The 25596-nt window shown below is 45.9% G+C and overlaps 1 protein-coding gene across 1 annotated transcript; it reads left to right on the top strand.

Moving 5' to 3' along the window:
• The first annotated feature begins 24393 nt into the window (after positions 1-24393).
• Positions 24394-24975, top strand: LOC146176345 (uncharacterized). The gene has a single exon (XM_084580940.1). The coding sequence runs from the start codon at positions 24394-24396 to the stop codon at positions 24973-24975; it is 582 nt and encodes a 193-aa protein (XP_084437066.1).
• Positions 24976-25596: the final 621 nt, after the last annotated feature.

Below are 25596 nucleotides of genomic sequence, written 5' to 3'. Positions count from 1 at the left end.
CGTAGAGGCGTCTTTAACTCGTCGTTTTGCGCAGGAATAAAGACTTCGGGTTGAGCGCGCCACGACATTCCGCTCGCGTCTACAGCGCCTCGCAGGCGTTCCATAATAGTTTAAGCCAAACTGACCACACGCACGAGCATGATACTGCATCTGAGTGTAAAGAAGACCTCTGCGAAATGATTTTGCATCTCGTAGAGTCGTCTTTAACTCGTCGTTTTACGCACGAATAAAGACTTCGGGTTGAGCGCGCCACGACATTCCGCTCGCGTCTACAGCGCCTCGCAGGCGTTCCGTAATAGTTTAAGCCAAACTGACCACACGCACGAGCTTGATACTGCATCTGAGTGTAAAGAAGACCTCTGCGAAATGATTTTGCATCTCGTAGAGTCGTCTTTAACTCGTCGTTTTACGCAGGAATAAAGACTTCGGGTTGAGCGCGCCACGACATTCCGCTCGCGTCTACAGCGCCTCGCAGGCGTTCCATAATAGTTTAAGCCAAACTAACCACACGCACGAGCATGATACTGCATCTGAGTGTAAAGAAGACCTCTGCGAAATGATTTTGGATCTCGTAGAGCCGTCTTTAATTCGTCGTTTTACGCAGGAATAAAGATTTCGGGTTGAGCGCGCCACGACATTCCGCTCGCGTCAACAGGGCCTCGCAGGCGTTCCATAATAGTTTAAGCCAAACTGAGCACACGCACGAGCATGATACTGCATCTGAGTGTAGAGAAGACCTCTGCGAAATGATTTTGCATCTCGTAGAGTCGTCTATAACTCGTCGTTTTACGCAGGAATAAAGACTTCGGGTTGAGCGCGCCACGACATTCCGCTCGCGCCTACAGCGCCTCGCAGGCGTTCCATAATAGTTTATGCCAAACTGACCACACGCACGAGCATGATACTGCATCTGAGTGTAAAGAAGACCTCTGCGAAATGATTTTGCATCTCGTAGAGTCGTCTTTAACTCGTCGTTTTACGCAGGAATAAAGACTTCGGGTTGAGCGCGCCACGACATTCCGCTCGCGTCTACAGCGCCTCGCAGGCGTTCCATAATAGTTTAAGCCAAACTGAGCACACGCACGAGCATGATACTGCATCTGAGTGTAAAGAAGACCTCTGCGAAATGATTTTGGATCTCGTAGAGTCGTCTTTAACTCGTCGTTTTACGCAGGAATAAAGACTTCGGGTTCAGCGCGCCACGACATTCCGCTCGCGTCTACAGCGCCTCGCAGGCGTTCCGTAATAGTTTAAGCCAAACTGACCACACGCACGAGCATAATACTGCATCTGAGTGTAAAGAAGACCTCTGCGAAATGATTTTGCATCTCGTAGAGGCGTCTTTAACTCGTCGTTTTGCGCAGGAATAAAGACTTCGGGTTGAGCGCGCCACGACATTCCGCTCGCGTCTACAGCGCCTCGCAGGCGTTCCATAATAGTTTAAGCCAAACTGACCACACGCACGAGCATGATACTGCATCTGAGTGTAAAGAAGACCTCTGCGAAATGATTTTGCATCTCGTAGAGTCGTCTTTAACTCGTCGTTTTACGCACGAATAAAGACTTCGGGTTGAGCGCGCCACGACATTCCGCTCGCGTCTACAGCGCCTCGCAGGCGTTCCGTAATAGTTTAAGCCAAACTGACCACACGCACGAGCTTGATACTGCATCTGAGTGTAAAGAAGACCTCTGCGAAATGATTTTGCATCTCGTAGAGTCGTCTTTAACTCGTCGTTTTACGCAGGAATAAAGACTTCGGGTTGAGCGCGCCACGACATTCCGCTCGCGTCTACAGCGCCTCGCAGGCGTTCCATAATAGTTTAAGCCAAACTAACCACACGCACGAGCATGATACTGCATCTGAGTGTAAAGAAGACCTCTGCGAAATGATTTTGGATCTCGTAGAGCCGTCTTTAATTCGTCGTTTTACGCAGGAATAAAGATTTCGGGTTGAGCGCGCCACGACATTCCGCTCGCGTCTACAGCGCCTCGCAGGCGTTCCGTAATAGTTTAAGCCAAACTGACCACACGCACGAGCATAATACTGCATCTGAGTGTAAAGAAGACCTCTGCGAAATGATTTTGCATCTCGTAGAGTCGTCTTTAACTCGTCGTTTTGCGCAGGAATAAAGACTTCGGGTTGAGCGCGCCACGACATTCCGCTCGCGTCTACAGCGCCTCGCAGGCGTTCCATAATAGTTTAAGCCAAACTGACCACACGCACGAGCATGATACTGCATCTGAGTGTAAAGAAGACCTCTGCGAAATGATTTTGCATCTCGTAGAGTCGTCTTTAACTCGTCGTTTTACGCAGGAATAAAGATTTCGGGTTGAGCGCGCCACGACATTCCGCTCGCGTCTACAGCGCCTCGCAGGCGTTCCATAATAGTTTAAGCCAAACTGACCACACGCACGAGCATGATACTGCATCTGAGTGTAAAGAAGACCTCTGCGAAATGATTTTGCATCTCGTAGAGTCGTCTTAAACTCGTCGTTTTACGCAGGAATAAAGACCTCGGGTTGAGCGCGCCACGACATTCCGCTCGCGTCTACAGCGCCTCGCAGGCGTTCCATAATAGTTTAAGCCAAACTAACCACACGCACGAGCATGATACTGCATCTGAGTGTAAAGAAGACCTCTGCGAAATGATTTTGGATCTCGTAGAGTCGTCTTTAACTCGTCGTTTTACGCAGGAATAAAGACTTCGGGTTGAGCGCGCCACGACATTCCGCTCGCGTCTACAGCGCCTCGCAGGCGTTCCGTAATAGTTTAAGCCAAACTGACCACACGCACGAGCATAATACTGCATCTGAGTGTAAAGAAGACCTCTGCGAAATGATTTTGCATCTCGTAGAGTCGTCTTTAACTCGTCGTTTTGCGCAGGAATAAAGACTTCGGGTTGAGCGCGCCACGACATTCCGCTCGCGTCTACAGCGCCTCGCAGGCGTTCCATAATAGTTTAAGCCAAACTGACCACACGCACGAGCATGATACTGCATCTGAGTGTAAAGAAGACCTCTGCGAAATGATTTTGCATCTCGTAGAGTCGTCTTTAACTCGTCGTTTTACGCAGGAATAAAGACCTCGGGTTGAGCGCGCCACGACATTCCGCTCGCGTCTACAGCGCCTCGCAGGCGTTCCATAATAGTTTAAGCCAAACTAACCACACGCACGAGCATGATACTGCATCTGAGTGTAAAGAAGACCTCTGCGAAATGATTTTGGATCTCGTAGAGTCGTCTTTAACTCGTCGTTTTACGCAGGAATAAAGACTTCGGGTTGAGCGCGCCACGACATACAAGCTCAAAGAAAAGAATGTGTCTATTCAAAACGACTATTCGAAAGAAACCGTCAGGAAACGAAAACTTTTATGGGAGAGTGCCAAACCAGAAAGAGACAAGAAAATGAAAGTTAAATTAGGGAGTGATAAGTGGGTCGTGGCGGGCCAAATGTTTTCATGGGATGACATTACAAACACAAGAGCGAAACTGCCATCGCAACGTACTCGACAGAATGACTGACACAGTGAGCAGATAAAAAAAAAAAAGAATTCAGACTTCTAAACAACGACACTGCGCACATTCTGGCAATTTGTTTCATATCATGCTATGTAACAATTTAAAACAAATAGTAGGAGAAGCTACATGTATTTATGGTTCATCTAATTCCGTTCTTGACTTGATTTTTGTGAGCCGTTCTCTTGAAACATTTACTGTCTCGATCCATCAAGGATTTTGTTGCTGATAAACTTGAAGGACAGTCGAAAACCGTATTTGTAAAAGATTTCTCGCGTGCCAGGGATGAGAGCGTACTAGATTATTAGATTGGTGTCTTAGCAGCTTTGAAGGTAGTGACCCGTCTGTTCTGTTGTCTAAATTTAAACACATGACCACATATTGTATCACTCCATTTATTCCATCAAGAATAAAAAGAACTGGCAAATCTTATCCCTGGATTACGCGATATATCTTGCTTCAAAAAAGAAGACTCAAACGCTTAAGAAGAGTACATGTTCCCCGCAACACCATAGAAATGAAGCAGGTTTCTTTGATTAAAGCAGTAGCGGCTGCTAAGCGCCATTACTTTCAAACTATTTTGCCGAAGTTTATACATAATGCCCCTCAGAATTCCTGGAATTTGCTCAGCAAACAGAAGAAGAAATCCCTACCTTCGATGAGGCACGAGGGGGCGCTGCTCAGCAACAAGACAGATATTGCTGAAAATTTTAATTTAAATTTTCACATCGTGTTTTTTCACACCTCCAGATAATTTTGTAACTCCTGTTTCTTGTTCACAGGCCATACATGATCTTGTGTCTCAACCTGGTGTGTTTGCAATGTTGTTGAATCTTAAAACAAGAGCAAGTCCTGGCCCTGATAATTTACCTAATTCATTCTTAAATCGTTATGCTGAAATGATTTCTCACTTTCTTACCATCATTTTTCGAGCTTCTCTCTTGTCTTCAAGTCTGCCTTCCGACTGGGGGGTGGCCCGTGTAGAACCCATACATAAGAAAGGTGATGCCGCATTGTTTATTAATTATCGCCCTATATCATTGACCTCATCATGCTGCAAACTTCTTGAACATATTTTAGCTAATTGCATAAAAACCTTTCTTGACGACAACATATTAGCGCCATTCAAGCATGGATTTCGGAAAGGCTTTTCCACAGTCGCCCAGCTCACATCCGTCGTTCACAATTTTGCTCAGGTTCTTGACCATTCCGGCCAAGTAGAAGTCATATTTCGAGATTTTAAAAAAGCCTTTGATTTAGTTCCGCGCAGTAAACTTATCCATAAACTAGAAACCATTGGTCTCCCTTCATTTATTATTAACTGGGTTTCAGCTTATTTATCCGACCGATTTCAATATGTCAGTATCGATGATCACTGTTCCAGCCAACTTCCAGTAACCTCCGGTGTCCCGCAGGGCAGTGTCCAATTGGGCCACTACTCTTTCTTATCTATATTAATGATATTATCGACGTCATTATTCGCCTTGTTCAAATTAGATTGTTTGCCAATGATTGTGTTCTGTATAACAAAATTAATGTTCCAGGTGACCAGATTTTATTTAATTCTAACTTATATAGTATTACCGAATCGTGTAATAAATGGGGAATAAAATGAAATGCTGACAAGACAGTATTTATGTGGATTACGAAGAGAATGAGCCGCCATTCTTTTTCATACAGTCTTCCACCCCGGAACCTTTCAGAAGTCGAAGATTACAGATACCTCGCTGTAACACTAACGAATAACCTTAGCTAGAACAAACATATTTAAACTGTATGGGGTGTAGCACGCTTCCCCGTGTGGCGGTTTCCGCGTGTCGGAGGCAATGGGCCATCTCCCCGCAGTGCCGAAATCCCGTGAAGTAAGTGCCACGCGTGTGTTTCCCCGTGTGTCGGCTCCCCCTGCTCCAATCCCCTCTCACCCCACTCTTCTTGTCGGTAGTCGAAAAAGCCGGAAAGCAGGGGTCAGCGCCCTACCGCCCCCCACAGAAGTTAATGGTTTTTAGCGGCCGTCTTGGCGACGAGATTGTGCGCGTTTCCTTCTTCTTCTCTCTTTTTGTGAAGGGCGCAACTGGGTTATGCGAAAAGGAGGAAAATGGCCTTTTCTTCCTCATTCTTTCTTCGAGCGTTGTACGAATAATTTCTATGCTTAAGAAACAGCAAAGCCCTTGATTTTGACATTTTTTTCTATGTCGAAAACAGCAGCTTGTGGTTGTTAACCGACTGAGTGCATATAAGTAGTGGCGGTCCATGGCGTGTGAACACTGTAACAGAAGTACGTGAACATGTCATACGGCTGCTACAGGTGTCTAATAAGCCTCCCGGCGTGTCAAAGTTCAACATGCTTTTTTTTTTTTAGAGAGTGCAACTGGATAAAAAAACAAAATAGCAAAGCTCAAGGTTTTTGTCTAATCTTAGCGGCACTGCCCACTGCAATGAATAGAAGCTATCTTCAAACCAATTAAGAAGTTTCTTTTTTGTTTCGAAAAGAGTCAAATGCACCTTGGGGGAAAGAAAGCAAAATGCAGTTTTATTTTTTTTTTATCCACAGCAACACATTGGAAGGCTATAAGTGACAGCTTTGAAGATCTTTGAGCAAACTAAAAATTGCAGCTGAACTTCACCTAATTCGGTGCCCAGATCTGGCTCTTTTTTTTTTCTATTTCTTTCTTTCTATTTTTTTCCTTGCTTTTCTTCGCGCTTTAAAATTACAGACAACTCGCCTTGCGAACACTTTTGCTTGGGAACAAAACTGTGTATCTTAGAAAATGACAATTATATACGAATCGCATATTTGACGATTCACATTCCTTGAACATTGGATTAAAGTGCTTTTTGAAAAGTAGCTGCCGCTTTCTTGAGTGACTACAGCCGCACGAATGGGCGCGCCCGGCTCTCCTCCGCGAGCGCTCTACGGCCGCATGGCCGAAAACAAACTAACCAACACTAACAAAAGGCAAAAAAAGAGTAGCACGCCCTCCTTACGCTCCCTCCTTCTCCCCCGCCCATCCTCTCCCAACCTTCTCCAATGTTCCAAGGAGTGAGGAGGGGTGAGTCGTCAAGAGGGGTTGTCCGCAGTGGGAGAAGGAGAAAGGGATTCTAAAAGCGCGGGGACTCGAAGGCGGGGGAGATAACGCATTTACAATACTGCATGGGAAGAGTGACCTGGGTTTCGACACTTTCTTTTTCGTGCACACCCCACTGTATGCTCGTCTTCCTTCCGTAACCTTTGTTTTCTTAGACATAACACAAGCTCCTTCCGACGTCAAACAGCTAGCATATAAAACCATGATTAGACCTAAACTTGAGTACGTGTGCACTGCTTGGGATTCACACACAAACACTAACATTAATGTTCTCGAAATCTTCAACGCATGGCTGTTCGGTTTATATTTTCTAAATATCGCAGCACTGACTCACCATAACGCATTTACAATACTGCATGGGAATAGTGACCTGGGTTTCGACACTTTCTTTTTCGTGCACACCCCAGCTGTGATGCCGAGCATTGCTTCTGCGCAGGCTTCTGTACTGATGGGTGTCGCTACACGGTTTCAGTGCAAGATTACGTTGCAATGGCGCATGGCAGTGTTTTATAACAGCCTATGAATGTGTATTCAATTTGGCCTGCCTGCTAGTGTTTGGGAGAGCAATAAACGCAGGCGTCGAAGGCGACAAGGATATGCAAGTACCGAAAGCTTCCCTTAACAGATGTGAAATAAGTCGTATTTTAACAGCGATGAGAAATAACACTGTTCGGGATGAAATAATGTTTATAATGGGCAAGCATTACTTCGCTATGCCCACAGATTTCTGTCCGCAGACCGCGTCCGCAGACCGCGTCCGCAGACCGCGTCCGCAGACCGCGTCCGCAGAACGTGTCCGCAAAACTGTGTCGGCCACAGTTGTGAGTAATTGTGAAGCGATAGAGGTTAATGAGTGGTGTCAATCAATAGAGGGTGACGTAATGTTGTGTTTGAAAAAATAATTGGTTCAATAAGTTAATTAGGTAATTGATTAGTTGCAAAAGTGTCTAAAAGTAAAGGCGAAAATGGTCTCATTAGCCAGTCGCTGGGCGCCTCATTTGAATGTATCAAATACTAAAATAGTTCTTTAAATCAGTCAATTAGGGTGACGTCAAGATGCATCAAGTAATTAAGTAATAAATAAATCAGTTAAGGTGACGTCAAATATGTGACGTCACGCAACCTGAAGCCGAGCCAAAAGAGGGCATAGGAAGGGACTGACGCGCAATTTGAAAGTGCCAAAGACCAAAATAGTTAATTAACCAGTCAAACAGGGTGACGTAAAGGATGTGACGTCACGCAACCGGAATTAGAGCCAAAAAAGGGCATAGTAACGGATTGGTGTGCAATTTGAAAGTACCAAAGACGTTAATTTAGTGATTCAGTTAGGGGGACGTCAAGGATGTGAAGTCACGCAACCGGAAGTAGAGCCAAAAAAGGGGCATAGTAGCGGATTCGCGCGTAATTTGAAAGTACCAAAGACTAAAATGGGTAAACAAGACGTTAATGAATGTAACGTCAAAGATGTGACGTCACGCAACCGGAAGTAGAAACAAAAAGTACTGCGCATAGTAAGGAATTAGCGCGTAATTTGAATGTATCAGACTAAAATCACTAAGTCAGTCCACTAGGGTGACGTCAAGGGTGCGACCTCGTGCAACCGGAAGTAGAGACTTTTTGTCTCTAATTCCTTTAGGAAGGGATTGGCGCGCAACGAAACAGTTAGAAAAAAAAAATACAACCCACATTCAAAAACAGCGAAAAGGAAAAAAAAAAAGCATCTGTGCTTTCGCATTACTCCAATGCAGATTCTGCAGTGCTCTTAAATTTTTCTTTTATTTGCACGGCGCGATAAGACGAGAAAAAGTAGTGAAGGCTGGCCGCATATATTATCCAGATAGTGGCTGCTAAAGCTATTAAATTTACTCCATATTTTATGTGCTGTTATCAGAATAAAGTGATGTAATTACTCCCTCCGCATTCAACATCATGCATACTAGCAATACACACTTCATTTCTTTTAGTGCAGAACTATAGGCTTGATCTTTAATCCGCACCTCTTTATTTTTGTCTGTTTCAAAATATTGTTTTCAGTTTTCCAGTGTGAGTAAACCTTCAGTAAATCTACTTCTACCGGCGTAATCCCCCTCCCCCGCCTATCTTTCCATACTCATCCTTTCCCAACCCTCGCCAACGCGAAAAGAGAAGATTGCAGGGGAAGGTGGGGGGGGGGGGGGGGGGGGTGGGAGGCATCGTCAAGAGGGGTTCTCGGCATTGGGAAAGCGACCAAGTGATTCTAAAAGAGGGACTCGAAGTCCGGGGTGGCAGCGCATTTGCAATACAAAATGGAAATAGCGGCCTGGGTTTCCACAACTTCTTGAGTTCTAATTAAAGTGCATTACTATTACTTGTTTCGCGCACACCCCAAGCCTGGTGGGCCGCCATCTTGGTCCTCAGATTTTGTGTGGCATGCTTTTTCAGGGAACCCGGATGAGGTAAAATGACAATTAGACCGTATTGCCTGGTTAGGAGCATTAGGTTTCTGTTTCTTTTTGTGGAAGGAGGGGGGGGGGGAGGTCGCAGCTTTGTAATTAAACCAAAATGACATTTGTCGTAGCATTACCAATATTGAAAGACTCCGGCATTACTTGGCTGACGAGCGCCATGCACAGAATGTGTGTACAGGACGCGTACGCTGCAGCTGAGCAGCTGCGTTTTATTTCGCGAGTACCGCGCCAGTATTGTTATATCAATGGAAAGCTTATGCCGAGCATAATTGCACTATAAGCTTTGTAGCTGCTAACTACTCGAAAGTTAATTAGTTGACTGTGATTAAGAATTGAACTTTATGATACAACGTCGTCACATATCGTCGAACAGTTTACGTCGGGTATAATTGCACTTGACTGCTTGCAGACCTAATTAATGGTCGTTAATGAGTTACTGTGATTAAAAACTGAACTTCATGTTATAAAATAAAGTTATATATCATTGGATGGCTTATACCGCGTGCGACTGCTATGCTCTACTTGGCGTTTTTAGCTAATAACCATTAATAAGGTAACTGTGATTAAGAATTGAACTTTAAGCTACAATTTCAAGTCATATATCATTGAATAGCTTATATAGAGTACGCCTGGAATACAATAATTGTCAGCCTTTGTTAAAAGTTAATAATTAGTTAAGTGTGATAACAATTGAACTTCAGGCTGCAACGTCGTCTTATATTTCGTATATCACGGGAAAGCTTATATGTTTGGTTCAATTTCACTACAGCAATTGCCGGTCTTAGTTATTAACCGGTGATTAATTAATGACGATTAACAAATTACCTTTATAAGGTACAACAAGCCATATATCAATTACCGCAGCTGAACAGGACAGCCGTCATTGTTGAAGAATGGCCGCGTCCCCTTTCGCCGGCGGCATTTCGCTTCCCCATACCTCACTTTCCCAAGAATGTCGCTTGTGTCTTCGGGTGTTAGGGCCATCCCCGCTCGGCTTGTTAGCGCTTCCCTTCTTAGGGCATGGCCGCCTATTTCGTGGGAAATCCTGAAGACACGCGTTCCCAGCCTCATTCAGGTTCTTATGTGTGCTAACCAATCGGACCGGCGTTGAACGCGCATTATTTCCCTCCGTCACGGGCGCCCGACTGACCCTTGCAATCCCGAGGGGGTTCCTCCTCGCAAGACCTTTACAATGGTGTGTCCGCCGCCTGGTTGCGATGCATCTGGTAGCAATTAGCTTGTCGACCGTCGCTCAGCTTTGGCTTCTCAGGAGTATACAGCGTCCGCCGTGCTTCCAACCGGGCACGTAGCAAGCAGCTTCATCGGCGAGCCAAAAGAGCGAACCCCTACGCCTGCGGCCATTCGGGTGTTCGGGAAAAACGACCACCATACAATGGGCCACTGTCTGGGCTCGCAGTCCCGCGCACGCTTTTCAGCCGCTTAGTCGCCTACGACGATGGTTATCGGAGAAACTGCAGTAACGGAGCACCGGGAATGTTAGCGAATTTTGTTAAACGATCCTGCACACGTCTGACATTTGTTACAGAGGTCTGCTGTGCTGCGTTGGGACACTGCCCCAACCCTGCCCCAACCCTTCTACGCCGAACATCCCTTGAAGGAGAGAACAGTGGCCGCAGTAGCCGACGAAAGCTTCCGACATAAATTAGCAGCAGTCATGGCCTTGATATTGTTTCGTTGGACCCATGCATTCTTTCTTAGTTCTGTTTTCCTGTTGTTTCCATGTTTTAATGTTTTTATTCGCATTGTGTATTGAGTTTGCTCCCCCTTATGTATTGCCCTCGGGCCTTTAAGGGAAAAATGAATGAAATGAATGAAATGAAACATATATAGTGCCTGCACATCAACCGTAGTCCTCCATGATGAGAGTTATTAAATCAAGAGTGATGACTGCGACAAGTGATGACTATGCGTAATGTTTCTACACGCTCTAAACCTCACAGCACATTAATTACTTTTTAAAGAGCTGAGGCATGCTACATTGCATTACGAATACTAGTCATGAGTCAGTTATGACCTCGAGTCATGTTCTAACTATGAGACATGGCTATGCAAAATTTTATATGCTCCACACCCGATAGTATGTCGCCTTGGAAAGCTCCATTATTAAAGGTATGGCGTTATAACGTTTCACATGCATAGACGATGCGTTACACTAATTTACTTTTTAAATTCGGTCTTTTTTTATTTTTGCACACCAATACCTAGCATAGGTACATATCGGGTTTCCATTGTGAGAGTTTTCACAACTTTCAGCCCCTTTTCCTTATTTTCAATTTTTCAATTCTTCATATTTATCAGACCCTGAAAATTTCTTAATTGGCATCGTAAAGCAATGGCTTCACATTGTGAGCACTTTGACTCCTTTGAGGCCTCTTTTTCATTTTTTTTTTCACTTATTCAATTTATAAATTAGTTACAATTTATTCACTCATCATCACCTATCGCACAGCAATCAATCATCAATCACTAGAACCACAAATCACCATGATATTATTTTTGAAGCAGGCCCCGATTATTTCTGACACGCGGTGCAGACTACTACTACTACTACTACTACTACTACTACTACTACTACTACTACGACTACGCCGATGTTTTTCCGACCGAAAAAGCTGTACAAGTTATCAATTAATATTCACTGCAGTGCGCAACTGAAATTTCACGCAGTGAGCAGTGAAGAAAAAGTCGGACGGCAGCAATGTACATGCGCCAACTCTCTCCTGCATGCAGAGCGACCATCCGCGCCGGTTCAGCTGAGGACCAAACATGCGTCGCTAGCTCAACAGACAACACTGGCGGGTGGGATAGCTGGAGTGATGTGGTGAATTGGATAAACAATGAAGGAACCACAGGACACAAGGCGGAAGGACAAGGACGAGCCCTGGCTGTCTGCTGACCGTTTATTTCAAGGCCGCGCGAGAAACACGCAGACGGTGACTAAGCGGCTGAAAAGCGTGCGCGGGACTGCGAGCCCAGACAGTGGCCCATTGTATGGTGGTCGGTTTTCCCGAACACCCGAATGGCCGCAGGCGTAGGGGTTCGCTCTTTTGGCTCGCCGACGAGGCTGCTTGCTACGTGCCCGGTTGGAAGCACGGCGGACGCTGCATACTCCTGAGAAGCGAAAGCTGAGCGACGGTCGACAAGCTAATTGCTACCAGATGCATCGCAACCAGGCGGCGGACACACCATTGTAAAGGTCTTGCGAGGAGGAACCCCCTCGGGATTGCAAGGGTCAGTCGGGCGCCCGTGACGGAGGGAAATAATGCGCGTTCAATGCCGGCCCGATTGGTTAGCACACACAAGAACCCGAATGAGGCTGGGAACGCGTGTCTTCAGGATTTCCCACGAAATAGGCGGCCATGCCCTAAGAAGGGAAACGCTAACAAATCAAGCGGGGATGGCCCTAACACCCGAAGACACAAGCGACATTCAGGGGGTTTACATGAGACCGACAAAGTCGGGTCGGGGAGGCCTGTCGGGCTAAAAACCGGCTATCGGGCTCATGTATACGCTAGGGGGTCGAGCTAAAGGAACGTCGCGTCGGGTCCCGCCAGCCCGACTGCAGGGGGTGGGTTGGCTCGACCCTACCCGATGGGCGAGGGGCATGTATACTCTGACGCGTCGGGCAGGCACCTCCTCTCTTGCCTCCTTGCTGGTCGGGGACGGGACCGTGAGCTGTTCGTCTGAGCATTCCTCCTTTTCCTCCTCTCCTGCCTGCGCCTGGTTCTCTTGCTCGACGCACGGTGTAGCAGCGATCTTTGCCCGATAGAAACGAGCTCATGTAAACCCGGACGGGTCGGGCTGGCTTAGCTCGACAACCGGCTCCCCCCTACCCGACCCGCTTGCGTCGGGCTCATGTATACGAGCCTATTCTTGGGCAAGTGAGGTATGGGGAAGCGAAATGCCGCCGGCGAGAGGGGACGCGCCCATTCTTCAACAATGACAGCTGTCCTGTTCGGCTGCGGTAATTGATGTATGGCTTGTTGTACCTTATAAAGGTAATTTGTTAATCGTCATTAATTAATCACCGGTTAATAACTAAGACCGGCAATTGCTGTAGTGAAATCGTACCAAACATAAGCTTTCCCGTGATATACGGCAAATTAGACTTGACGTTGTAGCCTGAAGTTCAATTGTTATCGCACTTAACAAATTATTAACTTTTAACAAAGACTGGCAATTATTGTATTCCGAGCGTACTCTATATAAGCTATCTAATGATATATGACTTGAAATTTTATATATTAGGCGAAACGTTAATCGCCTAATATTTTTCCACAAGCTTTACTATAACCCTTCAAATTACAGCATCGAAAAAATAAAACCGGCCACTCAAATCTTTCCTCGCCGCGACCATGATCACAAAGTGGAATCTTCTTTTGCGCGACCAAATTTGTTACAGTTTTCATTCCCTCATCTTTCAATTAGTGAATGGAACGACCTAAATAAAAATATTGTTTGCCTCACGAACCATGAAAAATTTAGAGAAGCCTTGGAAACGATGTTCCCTGCTTAGTCGAAAATGCTTAATAAACTGAGAAATTCGCCTGTTTTAAGTTTTTACGCTCGTTTATTTTTTTTTTTTTTCTCTCTCTGATTTGTGCTCGTGTACGGCCGGTCTCGAGGGGGAGCGCGCTTCTCTTCTCTTACGGCTTCACCAATGGGGTCTGTTTCCACCTCCCGCCGCGCCTCGCGTTCACGCGCAAGGGAAACGCGCGCTTGCTCTTCGCTCCGTCCGCCTCAGTTGCAACCGGCAGGTCCTGACATTTCACCCTTTATGGTTTATACAAAGACGCCGTAATCAGCGTCTAAGATTTATCGTGTACGAGGAATAAAATATAGTAAACGCCGCCCACGCGCGCGCGCGCCTTCGTCAGTGCGGCCGAGCGCGGTCGAATAAAGCTGGTGCACTTCAACATTTTTGCCCCTAACTTTTGCACAGAAATAAATTTATCAGGCTATGCAGTGCTCTTTCGAAAGCTGTAAGCAGGTGTAGCGCGACCTGATGGGAGCGCATAGCAAACTGTTGGCTGGAGATTCTGTCAACAGCTTCTGTTTTCGTTTAGACCAAAAGAGGCACCGGCGAAAATTCATGGCTAGGCTCAGAATCATACTAAGGAGCAAAATTTACGCATATATTTAAAAGTGCAGTTGTTTAGTGGTGTGCGCTGTTCTAGCTGCGTTAAAAAAAAAATCAGTCGGTTGAAAGACAGAATATGTATATATAGTCCCGGACGCACGTACGTGTATAGCAGAAGTAGTCGGTTTAATACATAGATAAACAACTTTTAATGAAGCAAATGGGCATGAACAGTTATGCCTAATTGAAAAGAGCGGCAAACAATGAAAAACATTGTCCTTCAAAGTTATGCATTGTACTACATATTTATCAATTCATCTAAACGTGACCTGCGGCTAGAAAACTCAGTCTCAATCTTCCTGGCCGGTTTGTTCATATAGGGAGCTGGTCTGCAATTGCTGTCTGTCATTTTCTTGGCATAATTGACAAGAAGGATTCTGATAAATTTTTCAGATATCAAAGAAGCGGACCTTATAGGCTGTTGTTAATTCCTTCAGGGCAACTCAGCAGTGGCGATTGCTCAATAGAGCTGAATCAGGATTTGAAGTACTTCAAGAGCATTTGTGTGAGGTAGAGGCAAGAGTTTTCTTTTTTTTTTTTTAAAGGTAACATTGTTCAATAGGGCAATAAACTCTGGTTTCGGATAATGCAGTCCCCTAGAATTGTTGTCCGCGTAGAAGAGTGTACATGGGGCTGCTTCTTTCGCTAGTTTCAAGAAAGATAGCGCAGCGTCACACCCGAGGTCACTGATTAACTTATCAATGTATCCATCGACGTAAGGTAAACCGGAATATGTGACAGTAATGGGATGACAGAAGATACCACCACAATTCCTTCATTTCCTCGGTTACTGATTGTGGCCGACCAGAAATGATTTCTTCGGCATCGACGTAAACCGCCTTGATTTTGCTCCAAGATGAAACGTCCGTCTTGACAATGTGGTCAAGTGCTGCTGTTACGGCCCTCGCATCTAGCATGTCGTTCTCTCCACACATTAGCCTTACTTTCCCTAAGAGAGCCTCAATGAGGCCACTATTGAGTTTCCTGGTGAGGACGGAGCCGACACCTTTCCCCAAGAGGTATTCTACCACTTGTAGAGTAGACTCGTGATGAACAGCATTTCTTGAAATGTTTCTTCAGTGAAAGTTTCCTTCTTTAACGCTTTAGAAGTTTCTTGGATGCTTTCGATATAGCAAGTGAACTCGTTTGTCGGCTACTCAATCGAGTATCACCAGCTGAATCATTTATTAGCTTCTGTTTACTGCTTCCAGCACAAGTGGCCGGTGTCATAAATATCAAACCATTTGTTTATTGTTTTCATAATAAGAATAATATCATGTAAAATTTCATTAAAACAGCATTTATTTGCAAAATAAAATAATGTTTACATACAACACATTTGCTAATATATAAATGATAATAACATTGAAAACTCAACCTTACATTACTTTGACTGTTCTAGTCAGATTCCAGACGACTGGAAATTAAGCAAGGTTACACCAGTCTTCAAAGCTGGAGATCGCTCCGACCCCTCAAATTATCGACCAATTTCACAAATATGTATCTCTTGTAAGCTTTTCGAACATATAATATACTCGCATATCGCATCTCACCTTGACTACAATTGTTTTTTTTTTTTCCCAATCAGCATGGTTTCAGGACAGGTTTTTCTTGCGAAACTCAACTATTCGAACTTACAACTGATATTCACTTAAATCTAGACGCTTCTTTCCAAACCGATATCATTTACTTAGACTTCGCCAAGGCATTCGATCGCGTTCCTCACCAGCGTCTCTTTTCCAAAATCTCAGGTCTGTCACTTGACCCTCTTGTCTTATCCTGGATCCACTGTTTCTTAACCAACCGTTTGCAATTCACCGTCATCGCCAATCCCGCATCCGAAACTACGAGAGTAATCTCCAGGGTCCCTCAAGGATCGGTTCTTGCTCCGTTACTCTTCCCAATTTTCAACAACGATTTGCCATCTAGTATTTTATCATCTGTCCGTCTCTTTGCGGACGACTGCGTCATTTATCGCCGCATCATCAATAGCAGAGATCAGGAAATATTGCAGGATGACCTAACCCGAGTTCAGAAGTGGTGTTCCGACTGGCTAATGCAGCTAAATGTCTCGAAATGTATATTCATGCACAATTCACGTAAACGTTCCATTCTTCATTTCTCGTACTCCCTGAGCTCCATAGCGCTCTCTCAAACAAATTCATACAGGTACCTCGGCATCGAAATAACAACCAACCTAACTTGTGCTGACCACATCACCAAACTATGTGCTAGTGCTTCCAAATCACTCGGATTCATGAGCAGATCACTTTCCATGTCCACCGCAGCCACCAGACAACTAGCATATGAAACGTACATTCGTACATCCTCACCAGACCTACTTGATAGATTCACTCGAAGCCATTCAGAATCGGGCAGCACGCTTCATCACCTCACAGTACAAATCGCAGTTCAGCATCACAGTCTTGAAATCATCTCTCGGTCTCAAATCATTAGCTTTCCGCAGGAAAATTTCTATTCTTTGTCTTTTTCACAAACTACTTTAACTTTCCAGCACTTCGAGAAAATCTTCTACGAGCTCCGGTACGATCATCTCGCCGTTTATTTAACTCTTCAAGCTTACAGCGTTTGCACGGCTCCACCAATTCCTTCAATAAATCCTTCCTTCCCAGCGCGATTGTAAACTGGAATAACCTCCCCGAATACATTGTCATTGAGGCTAATCCTTCTAGATTCAGACAGCTCCTAATCGACTATCTCAATGAAAAAAAAATAATCTTCCTGTACCTTATGTCAGCTACCAAGCCCTGCAAACTGACCAGCCGGTTTTACTTCTATAGCTGTTATTTGAATTTGTTTTATAGTTTTGCCACTCTTCCATGACTTATCTGAATTTGTTACTCGTCTTTTTTCACTTTGTTTTACCTGCTGTTTCTATTTTGTGTTTTTATCTCATCTTGTTATTTTCTATAGATATATTTTTTTTCTATACTTCTATATTACTTTTATATTTATGATCATGTATGACTGCTGAACAACCCTGTGCCTCCCCCCCCCCCCCTTATGTAATGTCCTGAACAGGACCTTTAAAGGGGTAATAAATGATGATACTAATACCCTATATCATGCAAGCATTATGCAACCTACATTACATTTTTTATGAAATTATTTTCATATTCGGTGCTATATATGGATGGTTTCGAATCTGACGCTGAAAGACGGTTTTGCTGTTGCAGACGAGTTGCTGTAATGTTAGCCTTGAAGAAGCTTCGATGTGATCCCTGCTCATTGTTCTTTTTTTTTTTCTTTTTGCTATTCTTGTGCAGGCTTGAGGAAATTTCGGATTAAAATGGACAACAATAGCTGCCATGCCGCAATGAATGTAATATGCTTGTCGAACGCTTGCTGAGCAACAGTGTTTCTTATATACTCGGTTCACGTGTGTAGTACGCTGACGACATGCCGCTGCAGCATCTACCTGCTGAGCCCTTTCATTTCGGGGCTGCACTTACTACGAAACAAACGAGCGACAGCGCGAAACCATGCAAAAGCCACCCGCCGCCACTGAAGCAGATGCGGAGCGAACAGTGAGCAGGTCGCGCCCCTTGCAGCGGCGGAGAGCGTGACTCGAGGAGAAAAGTTCCCATTCTTCCCGCGGCGATTGAGAAGGCCGTAAGAAAGAGCGCGCGCTCTCCCTCGAGACCGGCCGTGGCTCGTGTTGCCGTTAATCTACGTATGTAATATTGTTTGTAGTTGTTTGTTAGTTGTGTATATCACTTTTTTCTCATTTTTTCTTGTTAACATGTGATGACACTATGTAACGTTTTAACAATGTTTTTTATGACTTCTCCCTCCCTATGTAAGGCCCACTTGGGCCTTTAGGATAATAAAATGAAATGAAAATGAAAAATTGTAGCTTAAAGTTCAATTCTTAATCAAGTTAACTTATTAATGGTTATTAACTAAAACCGCTAAGTAGAGCATAGCAGTCGTACGCGGTATAAGCCATCCAATTATGTGCGACTTTATGTTATAACATGAAGCTCAGTTTTAAATCACAGTTAATTCATTAACGACCATTAATTAAGGTCTGCAAGCAATCAAGTGCAATTATACCTGACGTAAACTGTTCGACGATATATGACGACGTTTTATCATAAAGTTTAATTCTTAATAACAGTAAACTAATTAACTTTCGAGTGGTTAGCTGCTGCAATGCTTTTAGTGCAATTATGTTTGGCATAAGCTTTCCATTGATATAACAATACTGGCGCTGTACTCGCAGAATAAAAGGCAGCTTCACAGCTACAGCGTACGAGTCCTGTACATTCTGTGCACGGCGCTCATCACCCACGTAATGCTACACATTAACTGTGACCCCTCTCCCCCCCCCCCCCCCCCCCCCCCCGTCCGAAATGAAAGACACGTAACGCACCTAATCGGGTAATACGGCCAAATTCTCATTTTACTACACCCGGGTTTTAGATACAGTTAAAACTCGATTAACGAAGTTGAGGGGAGTCGCGAAATATTTCGCTAAATCAGGAACTTCGTTAAATCGCGGAAGGCTTTTCTCAGTCGTTTTATCCGATAAAGTTGATTATTATATGGTGACGCGGGATCGGGAAGTACCGCGACATCATATTTACAAAGCGTAAATGCGCTGAAAATGAAATCGTGTTTTGAAAGGACGTAACAGCCAACATAAACCAAGGACCATGGGAAGCTGTACTGTTACGTCATCTTTCAATGCAATACCAACTTGTTCACTATGCTATGTTGCTACAATGAAATCGCGGTCCGCACAACCACCGACACCGATAGCGCTTATTAAAAGAAGCAACGAAAAGTTTACCTCGGCAAGAGGGGTCCCAGGGGACTAAATTTCTTTCGCAGCAAAGACGTCGGTGATCTTTGCTTGCTTGCGGTTTGTAAACAATATCTGCAGAGATTTTTTGTGTGTTTTTTCTCATGTGTTTCGTGAAACCGTCTGAGCAGATTAACGGCTACTCTAATTTGTCTCGGTGTTGGCATGCGGTACTGCTGCCGACACCGGGTCGACGGAGTGGCTTTCTACCGCTGGTGAAATCTCGCCAATTAACATCAATATAACTCGCGTTTCGTACCGCGCAGCTCAAAAGCGGGCCGTAGTTGGTGCATGATGTTACTGTTGGCTCGCAGCCAATACATCCTTGAGTGTTTTGTACAAAATAGACCAAAAATAGACTTTTTCGCCTACATTTCTCAGCAAAAGGATCGTTACATCGGGACGGATAACGAAATTATTTTCGTTATTTCAAGTTACTCAAAGCATGTTCCTAACTTCTGCATCCGAGGCTGCGGCTAAAAGGCAGCACTGCAGCGGAGGCTCAAAAAGAGTACCTTTGCAAGACGAACATGAACCACCTTTACAGGCTGCGAGGTTCGAAACTGGGCTTGGGCTCACCGGGAAGGAGGACGCAGAGGGGTTTACGGAGCTTCTCCGAAACGCACACCCCAAGAAAAGCCGAGCGCCAGGCCGGGGGACGCTTGTATCGATTTTTACCGGTGGGTGCCCGGAGGTAGGTTTCGAGCGTATGAGGGGAATCGGGATATCTTTGTTAAATCGGGATTTTCGTTAAATCAGGTTTTGACTGTATACAAAGTGCGCCACACGAAAGCTGGGGACCAAGATAGCGGCCCATAAGTCTGGCCGGGCGCCGCGGCGTAACACCTAGGCTCCCTAACCGCGGGTGCATGCCTCCTGCGTTCCTGCACGGTGTCCATATTTATTGCTGGCCGCAAATTCCAAGCGTACTGAAACTATCAGCCTCGCTAAAAAAGGTATTTTAAATAACCAGTCAGCACTTTTCAAGCGTCTTACTTTATTGCTAAAAACTACCTGCATGCCATTCTTGACCAATCAAGCCTACACAAAATGACACATAGCGTGGGCGTACAAGCTGCAAACACTGATCAGTGCGATTTCCCTGTAAGGTGGCCACCTCTGTTTTAGAGACGCTTGCCAGTGATGCTATTGAGGAGCACCGCCACAGTGAAGAGGAGCAAGGTACAAGACCCGTTGCAATTCCATATTACCATCAAATTTCCACGGTAGAAAAAGGTATGCGAAGCATACCGCCTTAAGATGGAATTCGCCTCTTGCGTTAGCAGTTGAAACCTCGGTCGCCTTATCTAATTACTTAATGAGTTGAACTATCTTGATAGAAAGTTTTCTCACACACGCCAGTGTGCCAGTGTTCTTACACTTCCATTACTTTGCGAATAGCAGCTTCACTGTAGAGGTGGACCCCATTTATGTCGGCTTTCAAGGTCTCCCTATCGAAAGCAAGTAAAACGAAAATGTGATGCTGGTTCAATTCTGCAGAAATAGCGGAGCTGTTGAACTGGAATTTTTTAACTAAGACAAAGCAGTGTTTAGATTCGTGGAAAGGTACGAAACATCACTTCACACTCGGTGATAGAGGTCTGCACGGCCCGTGCCTGACCCGCTGTGGAATGGTTTTTTTTTTTTTTTTTGTTACCGATTGAGATGGGAGGGTGACATCGAAGTTTAGCCCTCCAGGAGTCCAGGTCGCTCGGACTCATTCGGTTGGTTTAGTTAAAATGGGCTGCTATATGATAGCTTCCGACTTTATGAGAATTTTTGAAGTTTCATTGAACTTTGTTAAGGTCAAGATGACCAGCTGAGATTAAGTACTTATGTGCATGCCGCCAAGGCGAGAGTCGCACCAGAAATCATGTGTCTCGCATATTGTTAAAACGTCTGCTAGGTCCCATCAAGAAGATGATTTCGGGGAACAAAACTACGAGGGTTTGCGTGATACGTACTTTCGAATGCGCAACACAACCTAATCCCGCGCATAGTCATGGCGTGTGTCCTCTTGAATCTGTATGTCAGATTAAAATTGACATGACTGCTTTTAGATTGTGCTTAGTCATTTCTGCGGAAGAAAAGAGGCCTCCTCTCTTCTACAGATTCCCCGTGTCGCTTCTCGTGTGAGCGAGGTGCGTGCTTTCAGATAGCGTCCTGTCCCTTTTTCTGCCTTGTGCCAAACACACACGCATACACCATGTGTATGTTGCTAACACACTAAAAACGAAGCAACGAAAGCCACTACTCGTACTAGGCCGGTAAGATGTTCCATCGGGTGGGGTACAGAGATCCAGAAAGTTGTAGCCTGAACGTTGGTAGCCGAGGCGCGCCTCAACCGCACGCCTGAGAGCTTTGGCTGGCGGCGCTTCGTTTGAAGACCAACTCTGTACTAGGACAGAGCCACACCACATGGGAGGCGACAGATAAAGTACTAAGCAAGCAATTGTGCGCTGAGCTGTGCTCCCTGTTGCAATGCGCAGACGACAGGCTAGACTCCCCCCACAGCGAGGGCAGCGGTCATTAGAAAAGCCGTTAGAAAAAAAAAAAAAAAAAAAAAACTCTTCCGCGCGGCGGGCAGACCACACGCGCTTAGTAACGCCGGTCCACGGCCGGACTCAAGTGACAGCTGTGGCTGTCTTATCAGATCTCCCTGAGGCACCGGGTGGAGACAAGCATGCGCATGACAGCATTGCTCTCAGTCCACTGCCATTCGTTCATTTCCTGCGCTCTCTGCCTAAACGAGGGGTATTCCTCTAACTTACACTCCCCCCCCCCCCCCCTCCCCGTCAGAAAAAAAAAAAAAAAAAAAAAAAAAAAAAAGACAGCGATCTGCAGGAATGGGTGGGCAAGCTATTCAGTTTGTGACTTCGTGCTGCTGTGTAGCTTTCGGTCGGACAACTAAAATTGTTGACGTTTATGTTCAAATCAACACTTTGGTGGGCTGTTGCAAATTTTATATGCTCAAGAATGTCCGTGCACAATGTGCGCGAATACGTTTCTATTGTGGCTGTGTGTGCCCCAGGATATTTTCGAGAAAGGCGCGGTCCAAGCAAAATGTGTGCACTACGTCATGCAGGTTCGAGGTGAGTTTCATTTTTCTACGGCTTTTGCCTTGATAGCGCAGGCAATCCGGTCTCCGCTTTTTGAATATGCGGATATACTGCCCTGAATGGGACAGGTCAGGAGATGCGAACACAGGTGAACTGATGCAGAGTGTGGATTCGGGCTAGTTGGCGCATGTGTGTTGCTTTTCTGGTCCCGTACAAAGCGCAGCTTTTTTTTTTTTCATAACTGTACCTAGATTAGGCACGCTCTTTAGGAAGCATAACGAAGCCTTATGCACGGAACGCTGGCCTGTTCACCTTTCCCGCCGTAATGCTCTAGTTAGACGCTGTCCCGTTCTGTTGTCGTGTAACTTCAACAGTAATTGAAAATAAACAAAAAACGGTCTTAGGTGCGGTGGCGTCTGTGATAATCAGAAGCGCAACAGAATTACGTGTTTGACTTTGTGTTTTCTGTTTGTTCCTGGAGGGACGCGACCGGAACAGATCGTTGGTGGCACTTGCGGCGCCATGCCCAAAGAACCGCTTTTTTACGCGGCGTCTGCCAAATTGCCGCGGACAAAAGTGGTATAATCCACGCGAACCGAAACGATTGCATTTTTTCAGTATAAAAATATGTGCCATACAAAATTGCTTGGATAAGATGGAAAGTATGTCAAGGAGGGCTCGTATATCTCAGAAATAACTGCTTCTCTGTCAGAAAAATTTGGCGGGCAGATATCTCGGAAGGCGTGGAGTTTATGCACGGGGGTACATATCTGAAACTGTAGCACACGGCCCCAGGCTTGCATGCTGTGTCCCCTTTCCCTAAAATCGAAGGGAGCGAGAGATTAGGCTTCTGCTGAATAGCGTTTCTCTGTTCCTTAAATTACATTGCATTGTTCTGTTTTTTAGTATGCCGTATAAGCCTCATGCCTTCCGTAAGAGGCTGGATAGAAGTTGTTCGTACCATTTCCATCTTCACGCGGTGTGGACTGTGGAATATTTCGTCGCTCTATCTCCTTCAAACATACGGAGAGCGAATCGGTGGGCAGGTTTGCCCGGTGAACTACGGAAGTAGCTATTTTCCTTCCTTCTCACAATTTCGCCTTTTATTGGTGGCTTAGGGCACTGTCACAATTTTGCTTTGCACTTTTCACAGCCCCTGGTTTCCCGGCGCAGTGCATATCTCATTGTCAGCAGCTGTCGGAACATGTACCAGATGGCTCTTGCCAGTGATTCGCCACAGCATGAACGCAGCCCGCGTCTTAAAGTCCAGTATTATTCTCTCCAAATTCTGATTGTTAAGCATAAATTATCTACGCGGCTTGACACCGCCGACAGCGGATGCAGAGGAGAATTGTTTGCGTCTACTTCGACTCAAGAACATTGTCATAGGTCGAAAATAATGAAAAATAACTACAAGATTAAAGCTGCTGAACATGAGGTTGAGGGTGAGGGGGGAAAGATAAGAATTGAGGATGAGGGTGTGTGAGGACCAGCAGTTTAAGTTGGGATGAGGGCGAGGGCGAGAGAGCGCCAGGAAATGAGTTTTTTTTTGTTGTTTTTTTTTAAATTGAGGGTGACGGTGAGAGAGGCTCGCCGATTGGAAGGTGAGGGCGAGGAGAGCGCCAACAGCCTGGCCACGATGGTATAAAATGCCGGGCCTTCTTTCAGTCGTTCTCTTGCATCTCTCTGGATTTGTTGCGACTGCTCGATATTCATGATGGCTGCCCCCCGTAAGGACCCTAAGTTCTGTGAAATGGGCCGAATCATGGATGACGCAAGGGTCCAGGAAGACTTCGTGAGAGGTTTGGGACTGGCACCCCAGTCGTCAGCGGTGCGACCCCAAGCTTCGACGGCCCCTGTCGGTCGTCCGGCGACGGCGGAGTTTTGGGGAGTGTGTGGCCAGCTGGGTTTCAACAGCGCTCGCCCGACCTGCGATGGACAAGTAGTCACCTTCTATCGGAAGTCGACGAACGGACGACGGGCCCAATTTCGGTGCAATAGATGCCGGAAGCAGCTTTCGCAGCTGCACGGCACCGCTGCACTGCACGGGCCCGCAGCTCTTCAGGCGACCGCTGGCACCTCAGCAAGTTTTTTCGCCAGAAAGGACAGCCTCGGCCGCCCAAATGTCAAGTTGTCGCGATCATATGCCCTTTATATCACCTATTGCATGGCAAAGGACGTTTCAATCACCAGCACCAGGGCTATGGAAGGCAACGACATTTCCAAACAAACGTGCACCGACTGGTGCAATTACGTTCGCAAAGTCTGCTGCGCCGAGCTCCAGCTGCAGCCGCCGATGGGCGGTTCCGGTGAGGATGTGCAGGTCGATGAGTGCCTCATGCGCGGCAAGAGAAAGTACAACCGCGGCCGCCTTTTGGCAGGCGATAACGTTCCGCCCCACAGGCAGAACAATTACGGTGGCGTCATCGATCGCGGCCCATGGATTTTCGGCATGATATGGGTGGCCACAAAAGAGCTGCGACTCTTCAAGGTCGACCGGCGGGACTCAGCGACACTTGGAGCCATCATCTCCGCAAACGTCCGTCCGGGGACCACCATCCTCAGCGACGAGTGGGCGGCCTACCAGTGTGTGCCGGGATTGGTGGACGGTAACGGGGTAAACATGAACTTGATTCACAAAACTGTGAACCATACACAGTTTTTCGTGAACCCCGTTACCGGCGCGCACACGCAGAATATTGAAAGCGCATGGCAGAAAGTCAAGAACCGGCTGATACGAAGCGGGTGGCGGATGACGGATGGCCTCACGGACTCGCACCTCGCGTGGATGTGGTGGTTGTCGATCAACGGGCGACGGCGTTGCAGCGACCCTTTCCTACGGTTGATCGAGGCCATCGCACGGCACTACCCGATGTGAAGTACGTGCTCTATCTTCAGCTAGCCACTTCTTCCACTGGAACTCTCAAGGTCTTCAATCGGAGGCTCAAAGCTGCTCAGCAGCTTTTTTTTTTCCCGGTCCCTCTTGGGGCCACCAAACGAGCTTTGGCAGAGCAGGCATGACATTTACCATCATGTCTCTGTCACCCCTGTCCCTCTCTCTATACGGAATCACCTTTTTGCTGATCCGATGAATCCGTTTGGCATTACAAACATTCTTCAATGTTGGAACCGACAACTTTACGCTGATTCGCGAACTCAGCTTTGGTAGCCAAATGGCCTAGCTGCTAGCTTTTTTTACCTTTGGTTTCCAACTAAATTATTTTCCGAATTCATATTGGCTATTGGAGCGAAATTTATAGAACGAGTGCCCTCTGCTGTATCCACATGTTCTTCGCAGAGCTGTGCGCGGAGTGGGCGAACCGCCTCGAGCAGGACATGGCAGTTGTTAGATTATAGTAAATGTAGGTAAAGTCGTTCACTTTCGCCCTTGCGAAATTTAATGAAGTCTTTATATCCTTTTTAAGGTAACTCATCTGCCTTTATATTTTTGCATTGAAGTTATTTTGACTTCCCCAAACGCTATTCACCTCTTGGTCTT

This window comes from Amblyomma maculatum, chromosome 10 (assembly GCF_055883805.1).
Source record: "Amblyomma maculatum isolate TAMU_Amacu chromosome 10, ASM5588380v1, whole genome shotgun sequence".
Classification (NCBI taxonomy): domain Eukaryota; kingdom Metazoa; phylum Arthropoda; class Arachnida; order Ixodida; family Ixodidae; genus Amblyomma; species Amblyomma maculatum.
This window is presented reverse-complemented; position numbering and strand designations above follow the sequence as displayed.